At 40.9% G+C, this 18,093-nt stretch overlaps 1 protein-coding gene across 4 annotated transcripts in view; it reads left to right on the top strand.

Moving 5' to 3' along the window:
* Positions 1-3,673: 3,673 nt before the first annotated feature.
* Positions 3,674-18,093, top strand: part of sgsm2 (small G protein signaling modulator 2) — a 114,360-nt gene continuing 99,940 nt past the window's right edge. Inside the window, exon 1 of one of the 4 annotated variants that reach the window (XM_036149847.1) lies at positions 3,674-4,375. In XM_036149847.1, coding sequence (XP_036005740.1) covers positions 4,316-4,375 — 60 coding nt within the window. In that variant the 5' untranslated portion in view covers positions 3,674-4,315. The remainder of the gene's footprint in view (positions 4,376-18,093) is intronic. The other 3 variants (XM_036149846.1, XM_021324635.2, XM_036149845.1) reach the window with 3 other exon arrangements.

The following is an 18,093-nucleotide window of genomic DNA, read 5'->3' as shown; positions in this document are numbered from 1 at the left end:
ACTTAAAGTGAGGAAATATGATGACGCGTATGTAGCGCTTAGCTTCACTGTGACTGCCGTGTCTATTGCGTCTAAAAATGTTGGCAGCTTGAAGCCAAATAAATTATGGTGCAACTTAAAGATTACACCCCAATAACACTGATAAGCCTTTTCAGTGAAAATGTGCAGAATATAGGCAACATTCATCCCGCTTAGTGAACTGCTTCAGTAAACCAGCGAGCACTGCTGGCATCATATAAGGTAGTGTACCAAAGTGCTCCATGCAAACAAAACAGAGTTCATAGTGACTGCAGCATTAAACATGGTTTCTGTCCTGCTGGATGACGCATGTGGCGTAAAAATAAAAACTATCCCTCTGTCCAATGCTACTGTCGCCTGACACATAAATGACTGCTAACCAGTGGCGGCTGGCAGATAGAGGGCGCCGCCCCACCTGTCACCACATTACCTTGAATAAGAAAATGAAATAAAAGATGTTTTGAAATATATTTATGTATTTTTTAGTTCTGTAAGATAAACATTGTGAAGCTAATGATGAGTTCAGTTTTTTCAATCATCGATGGAGCCTGACTGGTGACGTATTTCCGCCCTGGGGTGTAAAAACTTTGCCCCGACTCGTTAAAAGTTGCACATGCGCAGTAACTCCTCTGCAGTAGAGAGAAAGGACCATCATGGGGCGCTCCTCTCCTGCGCCCAGAGCTGAATGCAACCACAAATTAGAAATTGTGCAAGAAAATGAATTCAGTACAGTCTCTCAAAAACACCTTTTGAGAGAAGAACGTATCAGCAGAAGTTACGGGTTTAAGTGCTCGGACCTGATCAGCCAAATATTAGTTATTCAGCAGTCCACAAACAGAGGAAGACAGTACACTTTTCAGAAAAGGCAAAAAGATATGAAGGTTCTGGGATTCACATGGAAAATGCACTGCAACTAGCCATGTTTGGGAAAATAAACATTTCCTCTCAACTTGATAGAGGCTACAGGGTAGGAATCTGCCAGCACAACGAGGAGGTGGACAAAAACAGGCACATTCTATCAAAAAATAACAGACGGTGTCAAGTTCTGTGGTGCATCTGAACTTGCCCTGCGTGGCCATGATGAGAGTGAGAGCTCAGAAAATCCAGGTGTTTTTGGAGGATTGGTGGATTTGGTAGCATCACTGTCAAAACCATCCCAGACTTCAACCATAGAGTTATTGAGAAATGTGTTTCTCTCAAAGATATAAGGGCAAAATGGTTGTATAAAAAGTATAACACTGTTTCTTTTGTTGCTTTCATTCATGTAAATACACTTGTGTGATATCTTAGCATATGTTTTGCTATATGTTGTTAATTGGCGCTATATAAATAAACTAAACTGAACTGAAACTGAATGTCTGTACTGAAGTTATAGCCCCTCCTGGAGAAAAGTCCAGCAGCCGCCGCTGCTGCTAACGCTTTGCCTTACAATTCCATGAAGCAACTGACAGCAACAAAGACTATTGCTTATGTACGTGGTGATATGACAAACTGTCATATCACAACGTACTATCTATCCTGTATGAGGATCTACTTTTTTGTAAATATGTCGTATGAACATATTTACAAGAATGAAGTTACAGTGAAATTTAGTTTCTTTTTTTAATTTTGCAAATTGCAAGCACTTTGGTTCTTTTTAGATTTTATCTTTTAGATACTAAAAAACAATGTGACAGTAATAAAGTTATTTTTTGTAGTAAGAATATGTATGTTTCTTTTTTTTTTCTTTAATGGTAACAATGATTAGTACACTTAACACAATTTTTATAAGTCTTATAAGAATTTAATGGACAAATCATACTATTTACACTGGAATTAACTGCGCTCCTGAGCGACCCATTCTTCCTGCATGTCTAACTTGTGGATGTCCACATGTGGCCTTGGGAATGATTGGAGCACCTGAACGATATAGTGTATGCATTTATTCATATCTGTACAAACATTTATGGATGTATTTTATACATGTTTGTAAGTAACACGGTGAAGTAATTGTACATGAAAAGAATATTACTGCATTTTCCCCAAAGAAATCTCTGTTTATGTATTTCTGGATAAATGTGTGTGTGTTTATGTGACCTGGGTCTAGAAATGTTCTGTTGCTGCTACAGAACCACCTCAGGTCCAGCATTTATGTCGCTCTTGAACAAAAATAACAATAAATTCCACAAGTCCACCGTTTTCTCACATTCCATTTGACATTTTCATTAAAATATGTCAGAAGTCCAGAAAAGCCCAGAGACCAACATCATCCTGGTGCCTAAGAAACGCACCACCACAGGGTTAAGTGACTACAGGCCTCCACCCATGACGTCTGCGCTCATGAAATCCTTTCAGTGACAAGTATTTGAAGGAGTTCAGACAGGGGCCCCCTTTTGGACCCCCTGCTGTTTGCTTACAGGGCCAATAGGTCTGAATTCTCACTGTTCACTTCACAGCTTTCCTGTTGTCCTGAGGGTAGCCTTGTGATGATGTGTTGTACTGGAACTTCCAATTGGCTTCATTTTGTGAACCAATGGGGTGTCTCTATGCTATGGTCCTTGTCCATTGCCTATTACTTTATCGGTTTCAACAATATTTTGGAGAAAACTCATAGTGTGATTTTGCACATAAGAACCCGTGTTTTAAAGCATTTATAACTCTGCTGAGGTTTGATGAGTCAGTATAATGTTATGATGCCAAGAAAACTTTTACAATGCTTGTTTTGGAGGAAAAAAGTCCATCAACTGGTTTCTATTAGGGCTGAACAACTAATCGCATTTGCAATATAATTGCAGTTTTAAAAAGCACTATTTCCAAATCACAGAGGACTGCAATTTTTGGTTACATAACAATTAATGGATAAGAGACGTCCTTTAGGTGTTGGTAATATGTTTAAAGTGGGTTTGTCTCCACGTGGAAGGGAAGACAGTTGGATCAGTGAGATAAAGTCCTTTTATTACTTGCTTTGGAGTTTGTATAATCAGTATTTTTTTACTAGAAACTTTCAGGAATCTCACCATAGCATGAAGTACGGGTCAAACTGTTTAATACAAAGACTTGTTTGTTGGTTGGACTTTATCTTCCACAAGGATTGATGTCAAACTCAACAAGCTATTCTCTTGAATAATAATATTCTGATTAATAAAAAACAGCTAAAGTTCTTGTTTTTAATAGTCCTTGTTTACCAACATCTTTATCTACAGGGCATTTTTGTTGCTTGTGATTAAGGCAGAGAAAAGTCTAAATTAAATTGCAAACTGCAGTTATGGTTGAAATCTATCACAATATAGATTTTAGGCCCTAACTTGTATCATGTGCCCTGCGACAGACTGGTGACCTGTCCAGGATGTACCCCGCTTCTCGCCCAGTGAACGCTGGAGATAGACACCAGCACCCCTCACGACCCCAATAGGGATTAAGCGGGTCAGAAAATGGATGGATGGATGGATGGAAGGATGGATGGATGGGTGGATGGATGGATGGATGGATGGATGGATGGATGGAAGGATGGAAGGATGGATGGATGGATGGGTGGATGGATGGGTGGATACTTGCATCGTGTATAAAACCGGCTTAAATCAAAGGAAGCCATCGTTGGCTGCAGGTGCGCAGTCAGCCCACAGGGAGGCACAAGCAGCAGGCTTGGCGACTCTCACCCGGAGGAGATTTTTCTTCATCACGTAGCTGTGACGTCACCTATTTTGGGAGCGGGCGGGTCAGCCCACCTTCAGCGCAGACCCCAGGTCAGATCAACGCGCGCCGGAGGGAAGCACTAGTTTTGACCATCTGCATGTCCTTGCTTTGGGAACCTCAGTGTGTGTGGGGGAAAAAAACTCCCTCACCCCACAGCGTGACAGCAGGGAAGCGAAGAGCTTTATTGTTAAATTGAGACAGCAAAGCAAGACGTGTCCACATCTTTGTGAAGACACAAATAGATGAGGTAGATGAGCCCCCTGCTCTGCCGAGGCAGAAGTAGCCAAGGCAGAAAGAAGGGACAAGCTGCTAAAAATAACTCGGAGGTTCTACAGGTTGCTGCGTTGGATGCTGAGAGGCTGCGGGCTGCAGGTCGGGGCGGGGCTGAACGCTGGGAGCCTCTCTCGTTTCTCCCCGTCTCTTCCTCCATTGATCAGTTTGCCGAGGAAGGCGGACCCTCTGACGTCACTGCCAAGCAGCTCGGCTGCGTCAGAGTCCAGCTGAGCGAGGAAGGAAGGAAGGAAACAGGTAATAAAAAGGAAGGAGGTTGTGGACGGCGAGGCAGAACGGACCTGAGCGGAGCGTCAGCGTGTTTCACCGAGCCGTTGTTGAACGCACCGCGGACATGGAGGGCTCCACGGAGGAAGAGCACAAGGAGAAATTATTATGGACCGTCAAACGGGAGGTAGGCACTGCTGCTGCTGCTGCTGCTGCTGCTGGACGGCCTTTAGGGACACATGGACAGTCCTGCATTCAGATTTTAGACCATTATTTGCTTTAAAGTAAAAACAGAAATCTTTGTAAGGTTGAATCAGTTCTTGGTATATTTTCAAATCATCTGTATTGAAATAAAATGTTGTAAAGGGGCTACAGGTAGGTCCCATAATAACGTAAGTTTAAGTTATTGAACCGAAGTAGAGCTTATTGTGCCCTATTCATTTTTCGTTCTGTCACGTTTGTTTGATTTGGTTTACCCTTTTGGGAAAACTGAAGAAAAGAAAAAAAAACATCACTTTTAGATATTAAATAAGTACACGGAGATATGACAAGATGATTGCCTATTACGCACGTTTTCTTAAACAGTGGCGAATTTAGTTATATTTTGGGCCCAAGGGAAAATATGGGCACCCTGCATTTTTTTAAACTTAAACTCACTTGCGGCTTTATCCTGCCATGTTTTAATCCATTGAACTATAGATGCCTTGCACATGCCTAATATCTCACACTGAGCCCTGTCAGATCATACCTTTTGCTTCTTGTGATAAACTGAAAAGCCTGAACACAGAATTTACACCACCAAAATTACACCCCGAGGTAGTAATAAACCCATCACTGCTTTGTACCGTATATAATAGTAATGTGGTATAAAGCAGCAGTACAAGGTGCACACAGACACATTCAAGTGGTTTACAACTTGCATGTGGCAAGCTGTAAACCACATTCATTTGGTTCCACAATCCCAGCTGTCTGCCAAGAAGGCACACACTGTGCTTGGATTGACTTTTATTGTATGAGCGTCACTGGGTCACTGGCTGGTGTAGAAATTTCCCGAGTAAAGACAAGTTAGAGTTTACTGGTTTAGTTGTCGATAAGTGGATACAAAGCGATGTCTATCGCATGTTCAGGGTTTCTGCTACATGTAATTGATCGTGATGCACCGCCATGGTAAAATAAATGCCGCCACACCTTCACCGTCTTTGTTGCTGTATATAGTGACTTTTCAGACCCCTCTAACAATTTCCTTTCAAAAAGCAACTAGCAACAAGTGACTTTTAGTGACTTTCTTTATTTAATGGCGACTTTACCGTAAGCATCTGTAGTTCTGGAGTCACTCTACTGAGAGGCAGCAGTGAGAGCTGCTATGAGGGTTCCTACTTCCCTCAGCAATTTCTTTTCGGTACAGTTTGTTTTATGTAGTGTGGATTCAGGCAATGTATTAATATTCATAAATAATTTTAGAAAGGTACATTTTACGTCCAAACACATTTAATCACTAATTTTAATACCTTTTTTTTTTCTTGGCGAAAGCTCTCCTTCAGCCTGGGTCACAAATGTACGAAAAATATGCAAATTAGAAAACATCATCCACCGTCTCGCCACACCACCCCCCCACCCCCAGAAAAAAAAAGAAATACCACCACTGTTTAAAAAAAATCCCAGAGGAAACCCTCATGTTGAAATTTTTTTGCAGTTCATAAGAAAAGCTGCAGGAGAATTTTTTTAGTACATATCAGGATACTAAAGTGAGTGGGGGAAGGGTGACCTCTTAACCTCTATCTGTCATGCAACATGCTAGATCTGTAAATGTTGGCATCCTTTTGAAAATCTCTAGGTAAGGCTAAAAGTCTACATCTTTGCTTTCATTGCAGTACTATAGAGTGCTGGTATCCTGCAGCTTTAGATGCATCCCTAGTCCAACACAGCTAAATCAATTGGCTGAATTACTTCCTCATCAAGGAGTCCTGCTAATGACCTACTTATATACACTTGCTTACTTATATAAAGGTGTGGTCAACTAAAAGTCGCAGAACATCTTCCCTCTAATAGAGAAGTTAATTTTCTGGAGAATACACATAGATACTAGGAATATCAAGTCAGGACATTTTCCCCACAATAACAATCTGAGTCATTTGAGAATAGGCATCGACCAAGAGCCCATGTCCACTGCATTGAATAAATGATTAAAATCCCACTTTGTAGCTTTACAGTGTAGTGAAACGCCAGGCCACATTTTATCAGTATTCCGATATTTGTGTTTTTTTCCTTTTATCAGCATCGGCCGAGACGTTCCATTATCTAAAAACCCACGTCTGATCTCCAGCTAGCGAGCTGCCACTGCTGTGCATGTGTTGGTTCCCATGGAGAATCATGTATGCACATGAAAACAATTACCAATCACTACGCGTACAGCATCTAACTTTACATAAAACAATGCACATACACTGCAGCGGTGGTCAGTGTTTTTTCTCCGCCTTTACCCTACTAAACTAAAGAAGCTCTTTTCTTGCTGTGACACGCTCCTTAACTGAGAGCAAAGCACTGCCGTAAGAGTTGAGAGGCGCGTTTTTTTGGGTGGACCTTTCAAACTGCATTATGAAGCTGATTGTTAATGTTAGCTGGTTAAAACACAAGTTTTGAAACTTGTGTAACATTTGTTATCACTGTAATTTTTATCATGTAAATAGAGGAAGAAAAAGCAAAAAAGCTTCAAGAATCGGCCCCAAAAAATCGGCTGCAAATATTGCGTATTGGATAGACTGATGTTGAAATAAGCATCGGCATCAGCCTTAAAAACCTGTATCGCTCGATCTTTAATTCCTTACAAATTCATTCATCAGCGACACCCTGGATGCTGCAGTCTCTCCTACATCTGGTTCTTGACAGCAACAGATATTTTGTATTTTGAATTATGAAAGCTACTACAACCTTCAGACAACGTGTCACCTAAAATGCTCATAGCCCCATCATTTGTTTCCAGTCCTCTATCTAACTGGGAGAGGGACTGGTACCTGTCCCCTGCAGTCACTGATGAAGACATGGGGTACACCATGGACAGGTCGCCAGTGCCAGTCCATCACAGGACAACACAGACAATACACAGCACAAACATCATGCACACACACTCTCAGCTAAAGGCAGTTTAAGACCAGTTAACCTAACAGTTATGTTTTTGGTCTGTGGGAGGAAGCTGGAGTACCTGGAGAGAACATTTCCTGCACAGGGAGAAATTCCATGCAGAAAGACTCCCAGGATTCAAACCCAGGACCTTCTTGCTGCAAGGCAGTAGTGTTGCTAACCGTTTTGCTGTCCATTCCCTTCTTTAGCTCCTAATCCAAGTAATTAATGCCTGCTCACGGGAGGAAAACTTGGAAAAATATTTTGGATGCCGTATTAATTCTTCTTATTTTATAGTTGTTTAATAGAAATCACAGTCAGTTAAAACTGACTTTGGCAAGCCAGAGCTAAAAAATATGGATCGATGCACCTTTGCTGTTTCTAGCAGCCAAAAACAGAACAACAAGCATAGACCAGCAGTTACGAGGCTGTGATGAGCCATCAGACACATTAAAGCCAGGCATGGTCAGTACCACTCTCCCTGCTGTCTGCTCCACATCCACAGCTAAAACAAAGCCCTGGGCCATTTGATGCTGATGATGAATGCCTCACATGTCCAGCAGGGAATAAATCATTAATCCTTTCACCTCCACACACTCCCACTGTAATCTTCATGCCGAATTTGCTGAGTGCTACAAGTGGAAATGTTTGCCTTCAACCGAAAGGTCACAGGAAAGCGAAATGCAGATGGACAGCGGTTAGACTGCATCTGCCTAGATGTGGCTCTCTGACTAAAGCAAACAAATAGACCCAATCTGTAACACTATGAGGAAACGTCAACCTGATTGCTCCAATAGGTAGTGGGATAGATTGCATCACCTCCTCCTCATGCTGTGTGGCTTAAAGCTTTCAATTTCTTTCAAATGAGTAATTATTAACTTGCTTTAACCCTTCATTGAATCAGGAGTGGATGTTTGGGCTAAGTTCAGGTGTTTATGTACGGCTGGTGGTAAAAGTGTTATGTTGCAGGAGGGTTTGCTCAGTTTATTGCACAGCTTTTTACATGCATCTCTTTTTGGCGTATTCATTTTTTTCACAGCTTAGATATGTTCCTATGGGTTTTTGGATTACATTTAAAACAAAGTAGAACTGGCAAGCAATTTAATTTTGATTGACTGACTCCAAATGAAAGCCAAATTAACAGTATAAAGCAATAGCTCGGATGCCCTGCCTTTTAATAATTGAAACATGTCTTTAAAGCAGAAAATAGTTCCAGTTCCCAGTATTTGCGCAGATGGCAGGGATCTGAATTTGCTAAATAAAGATCTCCAGGGTGATAACAAGGAATATTACACTCCATTGCCTGTTTTTTTAACGAGTTCTTTTTTCTTTTGTCAAACATCCACTTATTAACACCTTACAACCACGCTGCATGTAGAGTAAATTAAATGTGCTTATGACGTGTTTTATATAATCTAAAGGCTTTCCCTTGATTTGTTTGCTTTTGAAGATGAGAAATGTTAACAGGAAAACAGTTTATCTTCAAGGGTAACTGAAAGAGGAATCTGTAATACATCAACACATGAAATCCTTCTTAGATCAGGAATACTAATTAATTGGCCAAATCTTAGATCCCAGCTAAAAGAATACAATTTCCACCCTGCATCCTGCAAACAAGCTAAAATGATTTTGACCTATGTTTTGGTACTGGGGATGTAAGGATATAAGTACTTTGTGTTATGGTTTTTGTTTGCAAATTATGCTTGGTTATTAAAAAATAATCATGGTTTTGTTAAAACATGCTGAAAATATTGCCGCCGTGTTCATACAAGCTAACGTTAAAGCACAAGGGGGTAGTCAGCAGCGTAATAAAATGAAAATTATCATTGATAGTAATAGTAGTTGTAGTAATATTATATTGGGTATTAATAAAAAATGCCTTTATACAGGAATATGCCTTTTTAAATTATGTCATAGAATAACCAACTCCCAAAACACCCACCATTCCCACTGCTGTGTTTTTGTGAACGACAGAAATACTGTGAGCTATTTTAATTAGCTTTAAGATCAACAGATTAGCGCCCTAATTACTCACACCCCAGTGTCCCCCTCCCTGGTTTTACCTTTCTAAATAAAAACTCTCGTTATTTCAACATATTTTGTATGGTTATTTTAAATGTATACAATATTTCAAATTAGATTGTTGTTGAATAATGTCTTTAAAAATAGTTTATAAACACTATTTTGGTCATTTTCTATACACATAAGCAAACTTTTTTATATGAACTTTGCCCCTGTGCTCTTATCTTTCAAAATAAAACCTCATGTCACAGTTCTTTTTTTGGGTGATCAAATGACCAAAAAAGAATGGTTAGGGTGATGTTTTAAGCCATTTTTTTGACATCTCCCTGAAATATGTTTCCTACTTTGAAAAGTGTGTTGTTTAATCTAGTGTGTAAAAATCTAAGTTTTGAAATAACTGTTCCTTCCCTTTTGTTACATTCTGCTTTCCTCATTATTCCAACTTTTCATTGAATCCTATAAAACGTATTTATCTTCCTTTCCTCTCTTCTTCCCATTGCTTTAGCCACCTTTCCTTCAGTCTGCTTCCTTAATCTTAACCGTGATTTCATTTCCTTTAATCCGTATATGGGCTGGTACCCACAGAAATGTATGCCCATCATTTGAATTTGGTACAGTACTTATTGTATTTAAATCATAATGTCTAATTTACTTACTGAAAAAATATTTTCTGTGCTGATTAGTGATGGACTTGAATCTGAACAGATATTGCTCTTAATGGTCTCACTTGCTCTAAACTTGTTCTCTTCTTCGTTTATTACCGGCAATAATAAACGAAGAAGAGTTGTTTACCAGGAAACTAACATGAGTTTTCATTTGGAAAGGTAAGAGCATGGGAGGCGTGGCTTAAGTTTACCAGACAAGTGTCATGGCATAAGCGCTATGACATGAGAGGCGTCCAGGCTGCAGCCATACCCAAGTACCCGCCATACCCTTTAAAGGAGCAATAAGTAATACTGACACCTAGTGGCTCAAATGCCGTTTCTAAATGGGGTGTTGCTGTTGTGATTTTTTACTTACACATGATAGGTATATGATGTATTCTGCTCTATTTCTGGTCTGCTACTCGTACTGGCTTCCATGTTTGCAGGCTGCTGCTCTTCTGACAAGATGAAATACCAAATGCTGCGCTCTGTTTTGGAAACTCATATGATTGGCTCAGGAACCAGGCAGTTAATATGGGCTACACTCTGAACCAAAGTAGTTCCGGACTGTGCCTCTAGGTTTGGAAGGAGAAACATTTGACTAAGACATTGTTGATGGAGAGGACCGATTGTTTATAGGGAATGGTACTGTGACAAGTGAGAAAGATTTAGGTTGATTTTGCAGTGATTTTCTAACTTATTGCTCCCATAAAGAAATCCTTTAATCCGACCCAACATTTTTATTTTGACCATTATGAACGGCCTAAATAGAATCTGGACTTGAAACTGATCAAGAATCTGTGGAGAGACCTACAGATTAGATTGATGATTAGAAGACCTTCCAACCTCAGTGACTTGGAGCTCATCACCAAAGATAAAACTGTCAAAATACCAGTGGAAACCTGCAATAAACCACCAAGCAGCTTAAAGCAAGGCTTCCATTGCTGTACTCCTGATAAAGATTGTTTCACTAATTATTGAGAATGGTCAAAATTATTTTCAAAATGCTATTTTTTGCTAAGATGTAAATAGACATTGAGGAAGCAGAGCCCGGGGACTTTGGGTCGGGTTCTCCCATCTCTGGTGCTGAGGTCACAGAGGTGGTTAAAAAGCTCCTTGGTGGCAAGGCCCCGGTGGTGGATGAGATTCGCCCTCAGTATCTTATGGCTCTGGATGTTGTGGGGCTGTGTTGGTTAATAGACTCTGCAACATTGCGTGGACATCGGGGGCAGTTCCCCTAGATTGGCAGACTGGGGTGGTGGTCCCCCTATTTAAAAAGGGGGGACCGGAGGGTGTGTTCCAACTACAGAGGAATCACACTCTTAAGCCTTCCTGGTAAGGTCTATTCCGGGGTTCTGGAAAGAAGGGTCTGTCGGATAGTCGAATCTCGTATTCAGGAAGAGCAGTGTGGTTTTTGTCCTGGCCGTGGAACTCTGGATCAGCTTTACACCTTCAGCAGTATCTTAGAGGGTGTGTGGGAGTTTGCCCCAACCAATCTACATGTGTTTTGTGGATCTGGAGAAAGCATTCGACCGTGTCCCTCAGGGGGTCCTGTGGGGGGTACTCCAAGAGTATGGAGTACCGGACCCTCTAAGAAGGGCTGCTAGGTCTCTGTACGACCGGTGTCAGAGTCTGGTCCGCATTGCCGGCAGTAAGTCGGACTCGTTTCCAGTGAAAGTTGGACTCCGCCAAGGCTGCCCTTTATCACTGATTCTGTTCATAACCCCTATGGACAGAATGTTTTAGGCACAGCCAAGGTGTTGAGGGGATCTGTTTTGGTGGCCTTAGGATTGCGTCTGCTTTTTGCGGATGACATAGTCTTATTGGCTTCATCAGGGCGTGATCTACAGCTCTCACTGGAGCGGTTCGCAACCGAGTGTGAAGTGGGTGGGATGACGATCAGTGCCTCCAAATCTGAGACCATGGTCTTGAGCCGGAAAAGGGTAGAGTGCCTTCTCCGGGTTGGGGAGGATGTACTGCCCCTAGTGGAGTAGTTTAAGTATCTTGCGGATCTTGTTCACAAATGAGGGGAATATGGAGCGGAGATCGACAGGCGGATTGGTGCGGCGTCTGCTGTGAAGCGGGCGCTGTACCGGTCCGTTGTGGTGAAGAGAGAGCTGAGCCAAAAGGCGAAGCTCTTGATTTACCGGTCGATCTACGTTCCTACCCTCATCTATGGTCATGAACTTTGGGTTATGACCGAAATAACGAGATCCAAGTGGCCGAAATGAGTTTTCTCCATAGTGGGCTCTCCCTTAGAGATAGGGTGAGGAGCTCAGTCATCCGGGGAGGATTCAGAGTTGAGCCACTGCTCCTCCATGTTGAGAGGAGCCAGTTGAGGTGGGTCGGGCATCTGGTTAGGATGCCTCCTGGACGGCTCCCTGGTGAGATGTTCCGGGCCCAGGGGAAGACCCAGGACACACTGGACAGACTATGTTTCTCGGCTGGCCAGGGAACGCCTTGGGATTCCCCCGGAGGAGCTGGGCCAAGTGGCTGGGGAGAGGGACGTCTGGGCCTCCCTACTGAAGCTGCTACCCCCGCTACCTGACCCCTGATAAGCGGAAGAAGATGGTTGGATGGATGTGAATAGACACAGATTTTTAATCTTTTAAAATGGATACTTCTTTTAATTGTTTTATTATCTTTTGGGGGGTGTCTGTCTCATTTAATTTTATGAAATTAAGTTATTGGTTGAATAAAAAAGATGAATCTGTGTTTTAATACTTTTGGAATTAACTATATGTTTTGAAGTTGAAAGTGTTTATGCTTTAGTCTCATGCACTGAGTTTTTTAACAGGATCCACTGAAGCACTTTGAACAGTGGATCCTTCTTCCAGGTATTATGTTGGCTGACCTGTTGGTAGTAAACAATTTGATAACAAAATAAACAGGCACACCCGACCATTGTAAAGACCAAAGAAAGTTGCCTTACGTAGCATTAGCTACCGATTTAATGTCAATGCATTTGAATTTAATCCTAGCTGTCAAACAAACACTTAGGTAGCTGAAATATCTCAGTTTTGCTGAGATATCTCAATTTTGTTCTCATGCAAATTCTATGCAGAAAGACCCAGGGCAAGGGTAGGACTTGAACCCTGGACCTTCTTGCTGCATTGCAACAGCGCTAGCCACTGTGCAGCCCCCAACAGAAATCGGATCCTAGTAATCATTAAAAGCTTTAATCATTTCTACCTTAGTTTGCATACTGATCACTGTAATCTGATCACATCGAGGCTCTGAAGCCTAAAGTTACTTCCTGCTTCTGTATCAGGCTGTTTCAAAGTATTCTGCGTAGGCAGAAGTAAATGTTGAAGCAGTGGTCGTTCAGATCAGTATTGTTTGCGTCAACGATGACGATGATGAAATTATTTCGTTGACGCCCCCTTTTTTTATAACAATAACGAAAACTGACGAGCTAAAGATAGATCTTTGATGACGAAAACATGACGAGTCGTGGGTATGAGTTTTCATTGACGGGACTGGACGAAAACATTAGTGGATGATTTGTCGGACGTTGTAAATGCATCACATTTCTGCCTATCATGCTGTAATCTATTCGTTACATGCTAAGAAGTATCAGCCCTGCTGCTGTGTCCTGTTTGGTCACACTCACCACCTGGCGTGCAGCGGCGCACATTCTGCATGACCAGATTGACGGACCATGGCAGTAGCGACAATCTATGGACCCCGTCTGGTGTCATGGACAGAACTTTTTTTTTTTTTACACGATGTTAAGTAGTGGCCACGCGTTACTAATGCATGGCAACGAGATAGATAAGATAAATGATTTGGGGTCCCCCCCTCCCACCACATAGAATAACCTATGCTAGAAGATTATTGACACAAATGTCATGCTATCATGTTATAGCGAATATTATAAACGGATCCAGTGAGGTTATGTATTAATACAAAATAAATAAATAAATGATACTTAAAATACTTCACTCTTTTATTAGAACTTCTGAATACAAACTGTCACAAAACATTAAATAAATTATGTCATCAACATTCATTAATTCATTTATATAACTTGTTTAAGTTATTTAATTGTTAAAAAAAGCTGTCAGTCTGGTAAGGAATCTGGTTATTATTCAAAATTGTTGAGGTTAACTGTTGCTTTATGAATTGCAACACAAGACTGACTAAAACTAGACTAAAACCTTTTTGAATTTTAGTCGACTAAAATGGACTAAAACTATTTTGTTTAGTAATGACTAAAATGTGACTAAAACTAACAATAATTTTTCGTCCTGAAGACTAAAACTAATACTAAAACTAAGATGGCTGCCAAAAACAACACTGGTTCAGATTCATTGACTGATTGAGCCTAAACTCTTTAAACTCTGACAATATAAACTGCTATTAATTTCCACTCACGCTTTATCCTTCTCTTCCTCCTTACCAGTTACTCTATAGGCTGGGCCTTTCTCTTACAGCCTGAAAAGTTCATGCAACATTCAAACTATGAAAATCCTACTTCCCTCAACCCTTTCCTACACATTGACAAATATAGTCATTTTTCATAAACGATTAAGAAAAAATGTGCGTCCACGCGAGAGGACACTGTGCAACTCAAAAGGCTGTAGTAGGTATGCCTGGCCCATTGGTGGCGCTGTGACAATGCCAAAGAAACATACAGAAAACACCGGAGATTTGCAGTGGAGACAACTTGTGAAGTAAACCATGACGGGGGGATCAGACACAGGGAACATGTTGTGGAGATCGGGCTTTTTAGAAAGCAAAAGTCCGTGGACGCTACTAACAGTCATAACAGAGCCTCCGCACCAGACAGCGCCATCTTTGTTGTCATTTATGAGAGTCAGGCAGATACTGGTTAGAGAGGGAGGCTAAGCTACGATGTCATTATTAAGAAAAAGATGCAGCTATCATGTACACTGGAAAAATAAAACTGGTGTTTTGAAATTTATCCACTCAGGGAACTGGTTTCCAAAATAATCCTTTACGATCTTCCAAAATGGCACATCCGTGTGGACGAACCGCCTAAATGACAAAATACCCTCATAGATACAGCTAATTGTGTCTTTGTGGAGACAGGGACACAGCCTTTCAGCAAACAGAGCAGCAAAGGATGGGGCGCAATTTGGAGCAAACCTCTCTTGCTATGGCTCTTTCTCCAGTAGGGACTGCTGTTGGAAAATTTCTCTGCCACCTGAATCCCTTTTATTTGGCGGACAAACTGGGGTGATGAGCTAATGTAGTGGACATGTTGCCACAGGAAGTAGTGTGTTGTGTGTAACTTATGATTTTATCCACCATTACCATACAGCAGTCATCATGGGTATCTTGAAGCTGTCTTTGAATTGCCTCAAAAGTTGAATTTCAGATCTGAGAATTATGTCACACCTGAGTTGATGGTGTAGTTGGTGTGAGAAATGAGAAATCAGTGCAATTAGCTATTTTCTGTGGTTAGCAGTGCAAGACAATAACATTGTAAAGTAGAATCAGACCTCAGGGGGCATTCTTGTTGGGAGTTCCTGGTAATTGGAAAATCCAGCTTTCTGACTGGTACAAATAGAACAATAAAATCCTGAATGATCCCACAAACAGCAACAGCACAACAACACTGCTGGGACGTCCTCCAACTTTGGGCCGTCTTTGTCATTAATGACAGGTTTTTTTTTGCAAATGCGCTGAACCTAAGTAAATGTACATGCCCCAAACTGAGAGAGGATGTTTTGTTTTTTCCATGAACCATAGTATCATTTATCCTTGGCAAATACAACTGATGAGTTTCCAGCACTGAGAAAGATGAAGTTACAACTGTGAGGATGTGTTTTACTTTTTCTGAAGGTGCGGCTGCAGGAACACACTGTGTTCCACAATCCAACACTTCCCTACCAGCATTTCCGACTATAGCGCTAGAAACTGACTTCAGACAGAACAGCAGGGGTAAATCAGAAGTGATGCATGTTAAAAATTATTGGTTGTTTTAGGATTGAACATGTTATTTCCATTCTGTGTTCCATATACTAAGTTTGCCAGCAGCTGCAAGGCAATTGTTCAGGATGATATCCTTAGATATCAGTAACATTTTGGTTCTGCTCTCTCTTTTCTAACTCCTGCGTCTGTTTTTATGTGATTTTTATCTTTATATTCATCTGTCACTCAATCTGTTTGATCCTTAAATATTTCCCTGCTTACTTTATATTTTGCTTTTGACCATTGATAATGTATTATTCTTTCTGTTGGATAAAGTTACAGTGCATGTGCTGAGGATCACAACATGGCCTATCTGTCCTTTTTATATTCCAGTATAGCATGACTGAACCAGGTTTAGGTTTCCATCCATCTGTGACATATTGAAAACTTTACTTAGTAGCAAATTGTTATTGTGTTGCCATCCACTATATGCATCAATGCTCAGGATACCCTACAGTTTATACACATTAAACCGATCAATTCCTTATGACATCAATAACAACGGAGTGGCTTGGATGTAAAAAAAAAAAAAAAAAAAATCCTGTCTCTTTAAGCAGCTCTCTCTGCTTCACCATTGCTTGGCAACTAAAGCTTCTACAGCTCCGTTATAAGTTATGTTGCATTTGTTGCCGATTAATATCTCAGTGGTGAGCATGCCATGCTCGCTTGTACTGAAACAAAAGAGCCTTTCTGCGTTAACCTGTTAACAGTTGAATTGTTTTGCTGTTGTTGCCGGTAAAAGAGGATTTATATTATGTTTAGGAGAGGGCTGCAGGGGAAGCTATATGCGGGATGAAAGATTTACTGCATTTCATTGTTCACGAGTTAAAGCTTCTCTAGGCACTTTGTAGCTAAGAATCATTCCCCTCAAAGAATAAACAGATATTTAAATTTTTATCTGCAGACTGCGACGACTCAAAATGCACCCACTTTATCCCAGATATAGCATTTTGAAGTTCCCAATATAAAATCATTTGCGATATTTTGCTTTATTCATCTCTTTATACTGAGGATGTTAGAAGTTATTTTCTTTGACACAACTTTGTTTTCAATGCGACATGTTATCTACCCAAAACTCGCAAAAGAATTTGATTTTAGGATTCTAACTTACCTTTGGTGCTCATCTATAAATAAGGGGAAACTGGGCTCACTCTTTGCCATTTAAATGAAACATCTGAATAAAAAAACACTGGGAACAGAAGATTTCCAATATTTTCAGAGTATTTGGAAGAAAAATGATTCTACCTAATGGAATGCGGAAGACTATTCAATTCAATTTTATTTATATAGCACCAATTCATGAAGCATGTCATCTCAAGGCTCTTTACAAAGTCAAATTCAATCATATTATACAGATTGTCATTTGATTGGTCAAAAAAGTTTCCTATACAAGGGAACCCAGTTGATTGCATCAAAGTCCCGACAAGCAGCATTCACTCCTGGGGAACCGTAGAGCCACAGGAAGAGTCATCTGCATTGTACATGGCTTTGCTGCAATCCCTCATACTGAGCAAGCATGAAGCGACAGAGGAAAGAAAAACTCCCCATTAACGGGAAGGAAAACCTCCAGCAGAACCGGGCTCAGTATGAACGGTCATCTGCCTCGACCGACTGGGGTTACAGAAGACAGAACAGAGACACAACAAGGGAAACAAAAAAGCACAGAGCACTATGTAAAAGCTGCTCTAACTTGTGCTGTTTGCAACAGCAAAACAGTCTCTGCTGCTGTACAATTTATCCCTGTGTCTGTAGATAGTTGTCTAACACTCTCTTTTTATAGCTGTGCTGAGGTAAAAGACAAAAGCCCCTAGTTTCAAAAAATCTATTGCCAGCATCAATAATCTGACCACGGTGTTGGAAGTTGCTTGCCCTGACAGAAGGCAGAGGTGGATATGGTAATATGTTCATTGGTGAACGAGCTGGATGCGGTACATTCTGAATTCATCACAAGGATTGCTTAGTTTTAGCTGTTAAGAGATAAAGTCAGAGAAGGGATTGTGGTGTGGACATATTGGACAAATAATGCTGAAAAAGGAGCTGCCAGGCAGGAGGAAAAGAGGAAGACCACAGCGAAGGTCTATGACTGGATTAGAAGTGGATGTGCAAATTGATAAGGTGACAGGAGGATGCAAAGGATGGGTATATTGTATATTTTTATTAGAAATCCCACCCATAACTTACT

This window comes from Fundulus heteroclitus, chromosome 18, assembly GCF_011125445.2.
Source record: "Fundulus heteroclitus isolate FHET01 chromosome 18, MU-UCD_Fhet_4.1, whole genome shotgun sequence".
Taxonomy (NCBI): Eukaryota; Metazoa; Chordata; class Actinopteri; order Cyprinodontiformes; family Fundulidae; genus Fundulus; species Fundulus heteroclitus.
This window is presented reverse-complemented; position numbering and strand designations above follow the sequence as displayed.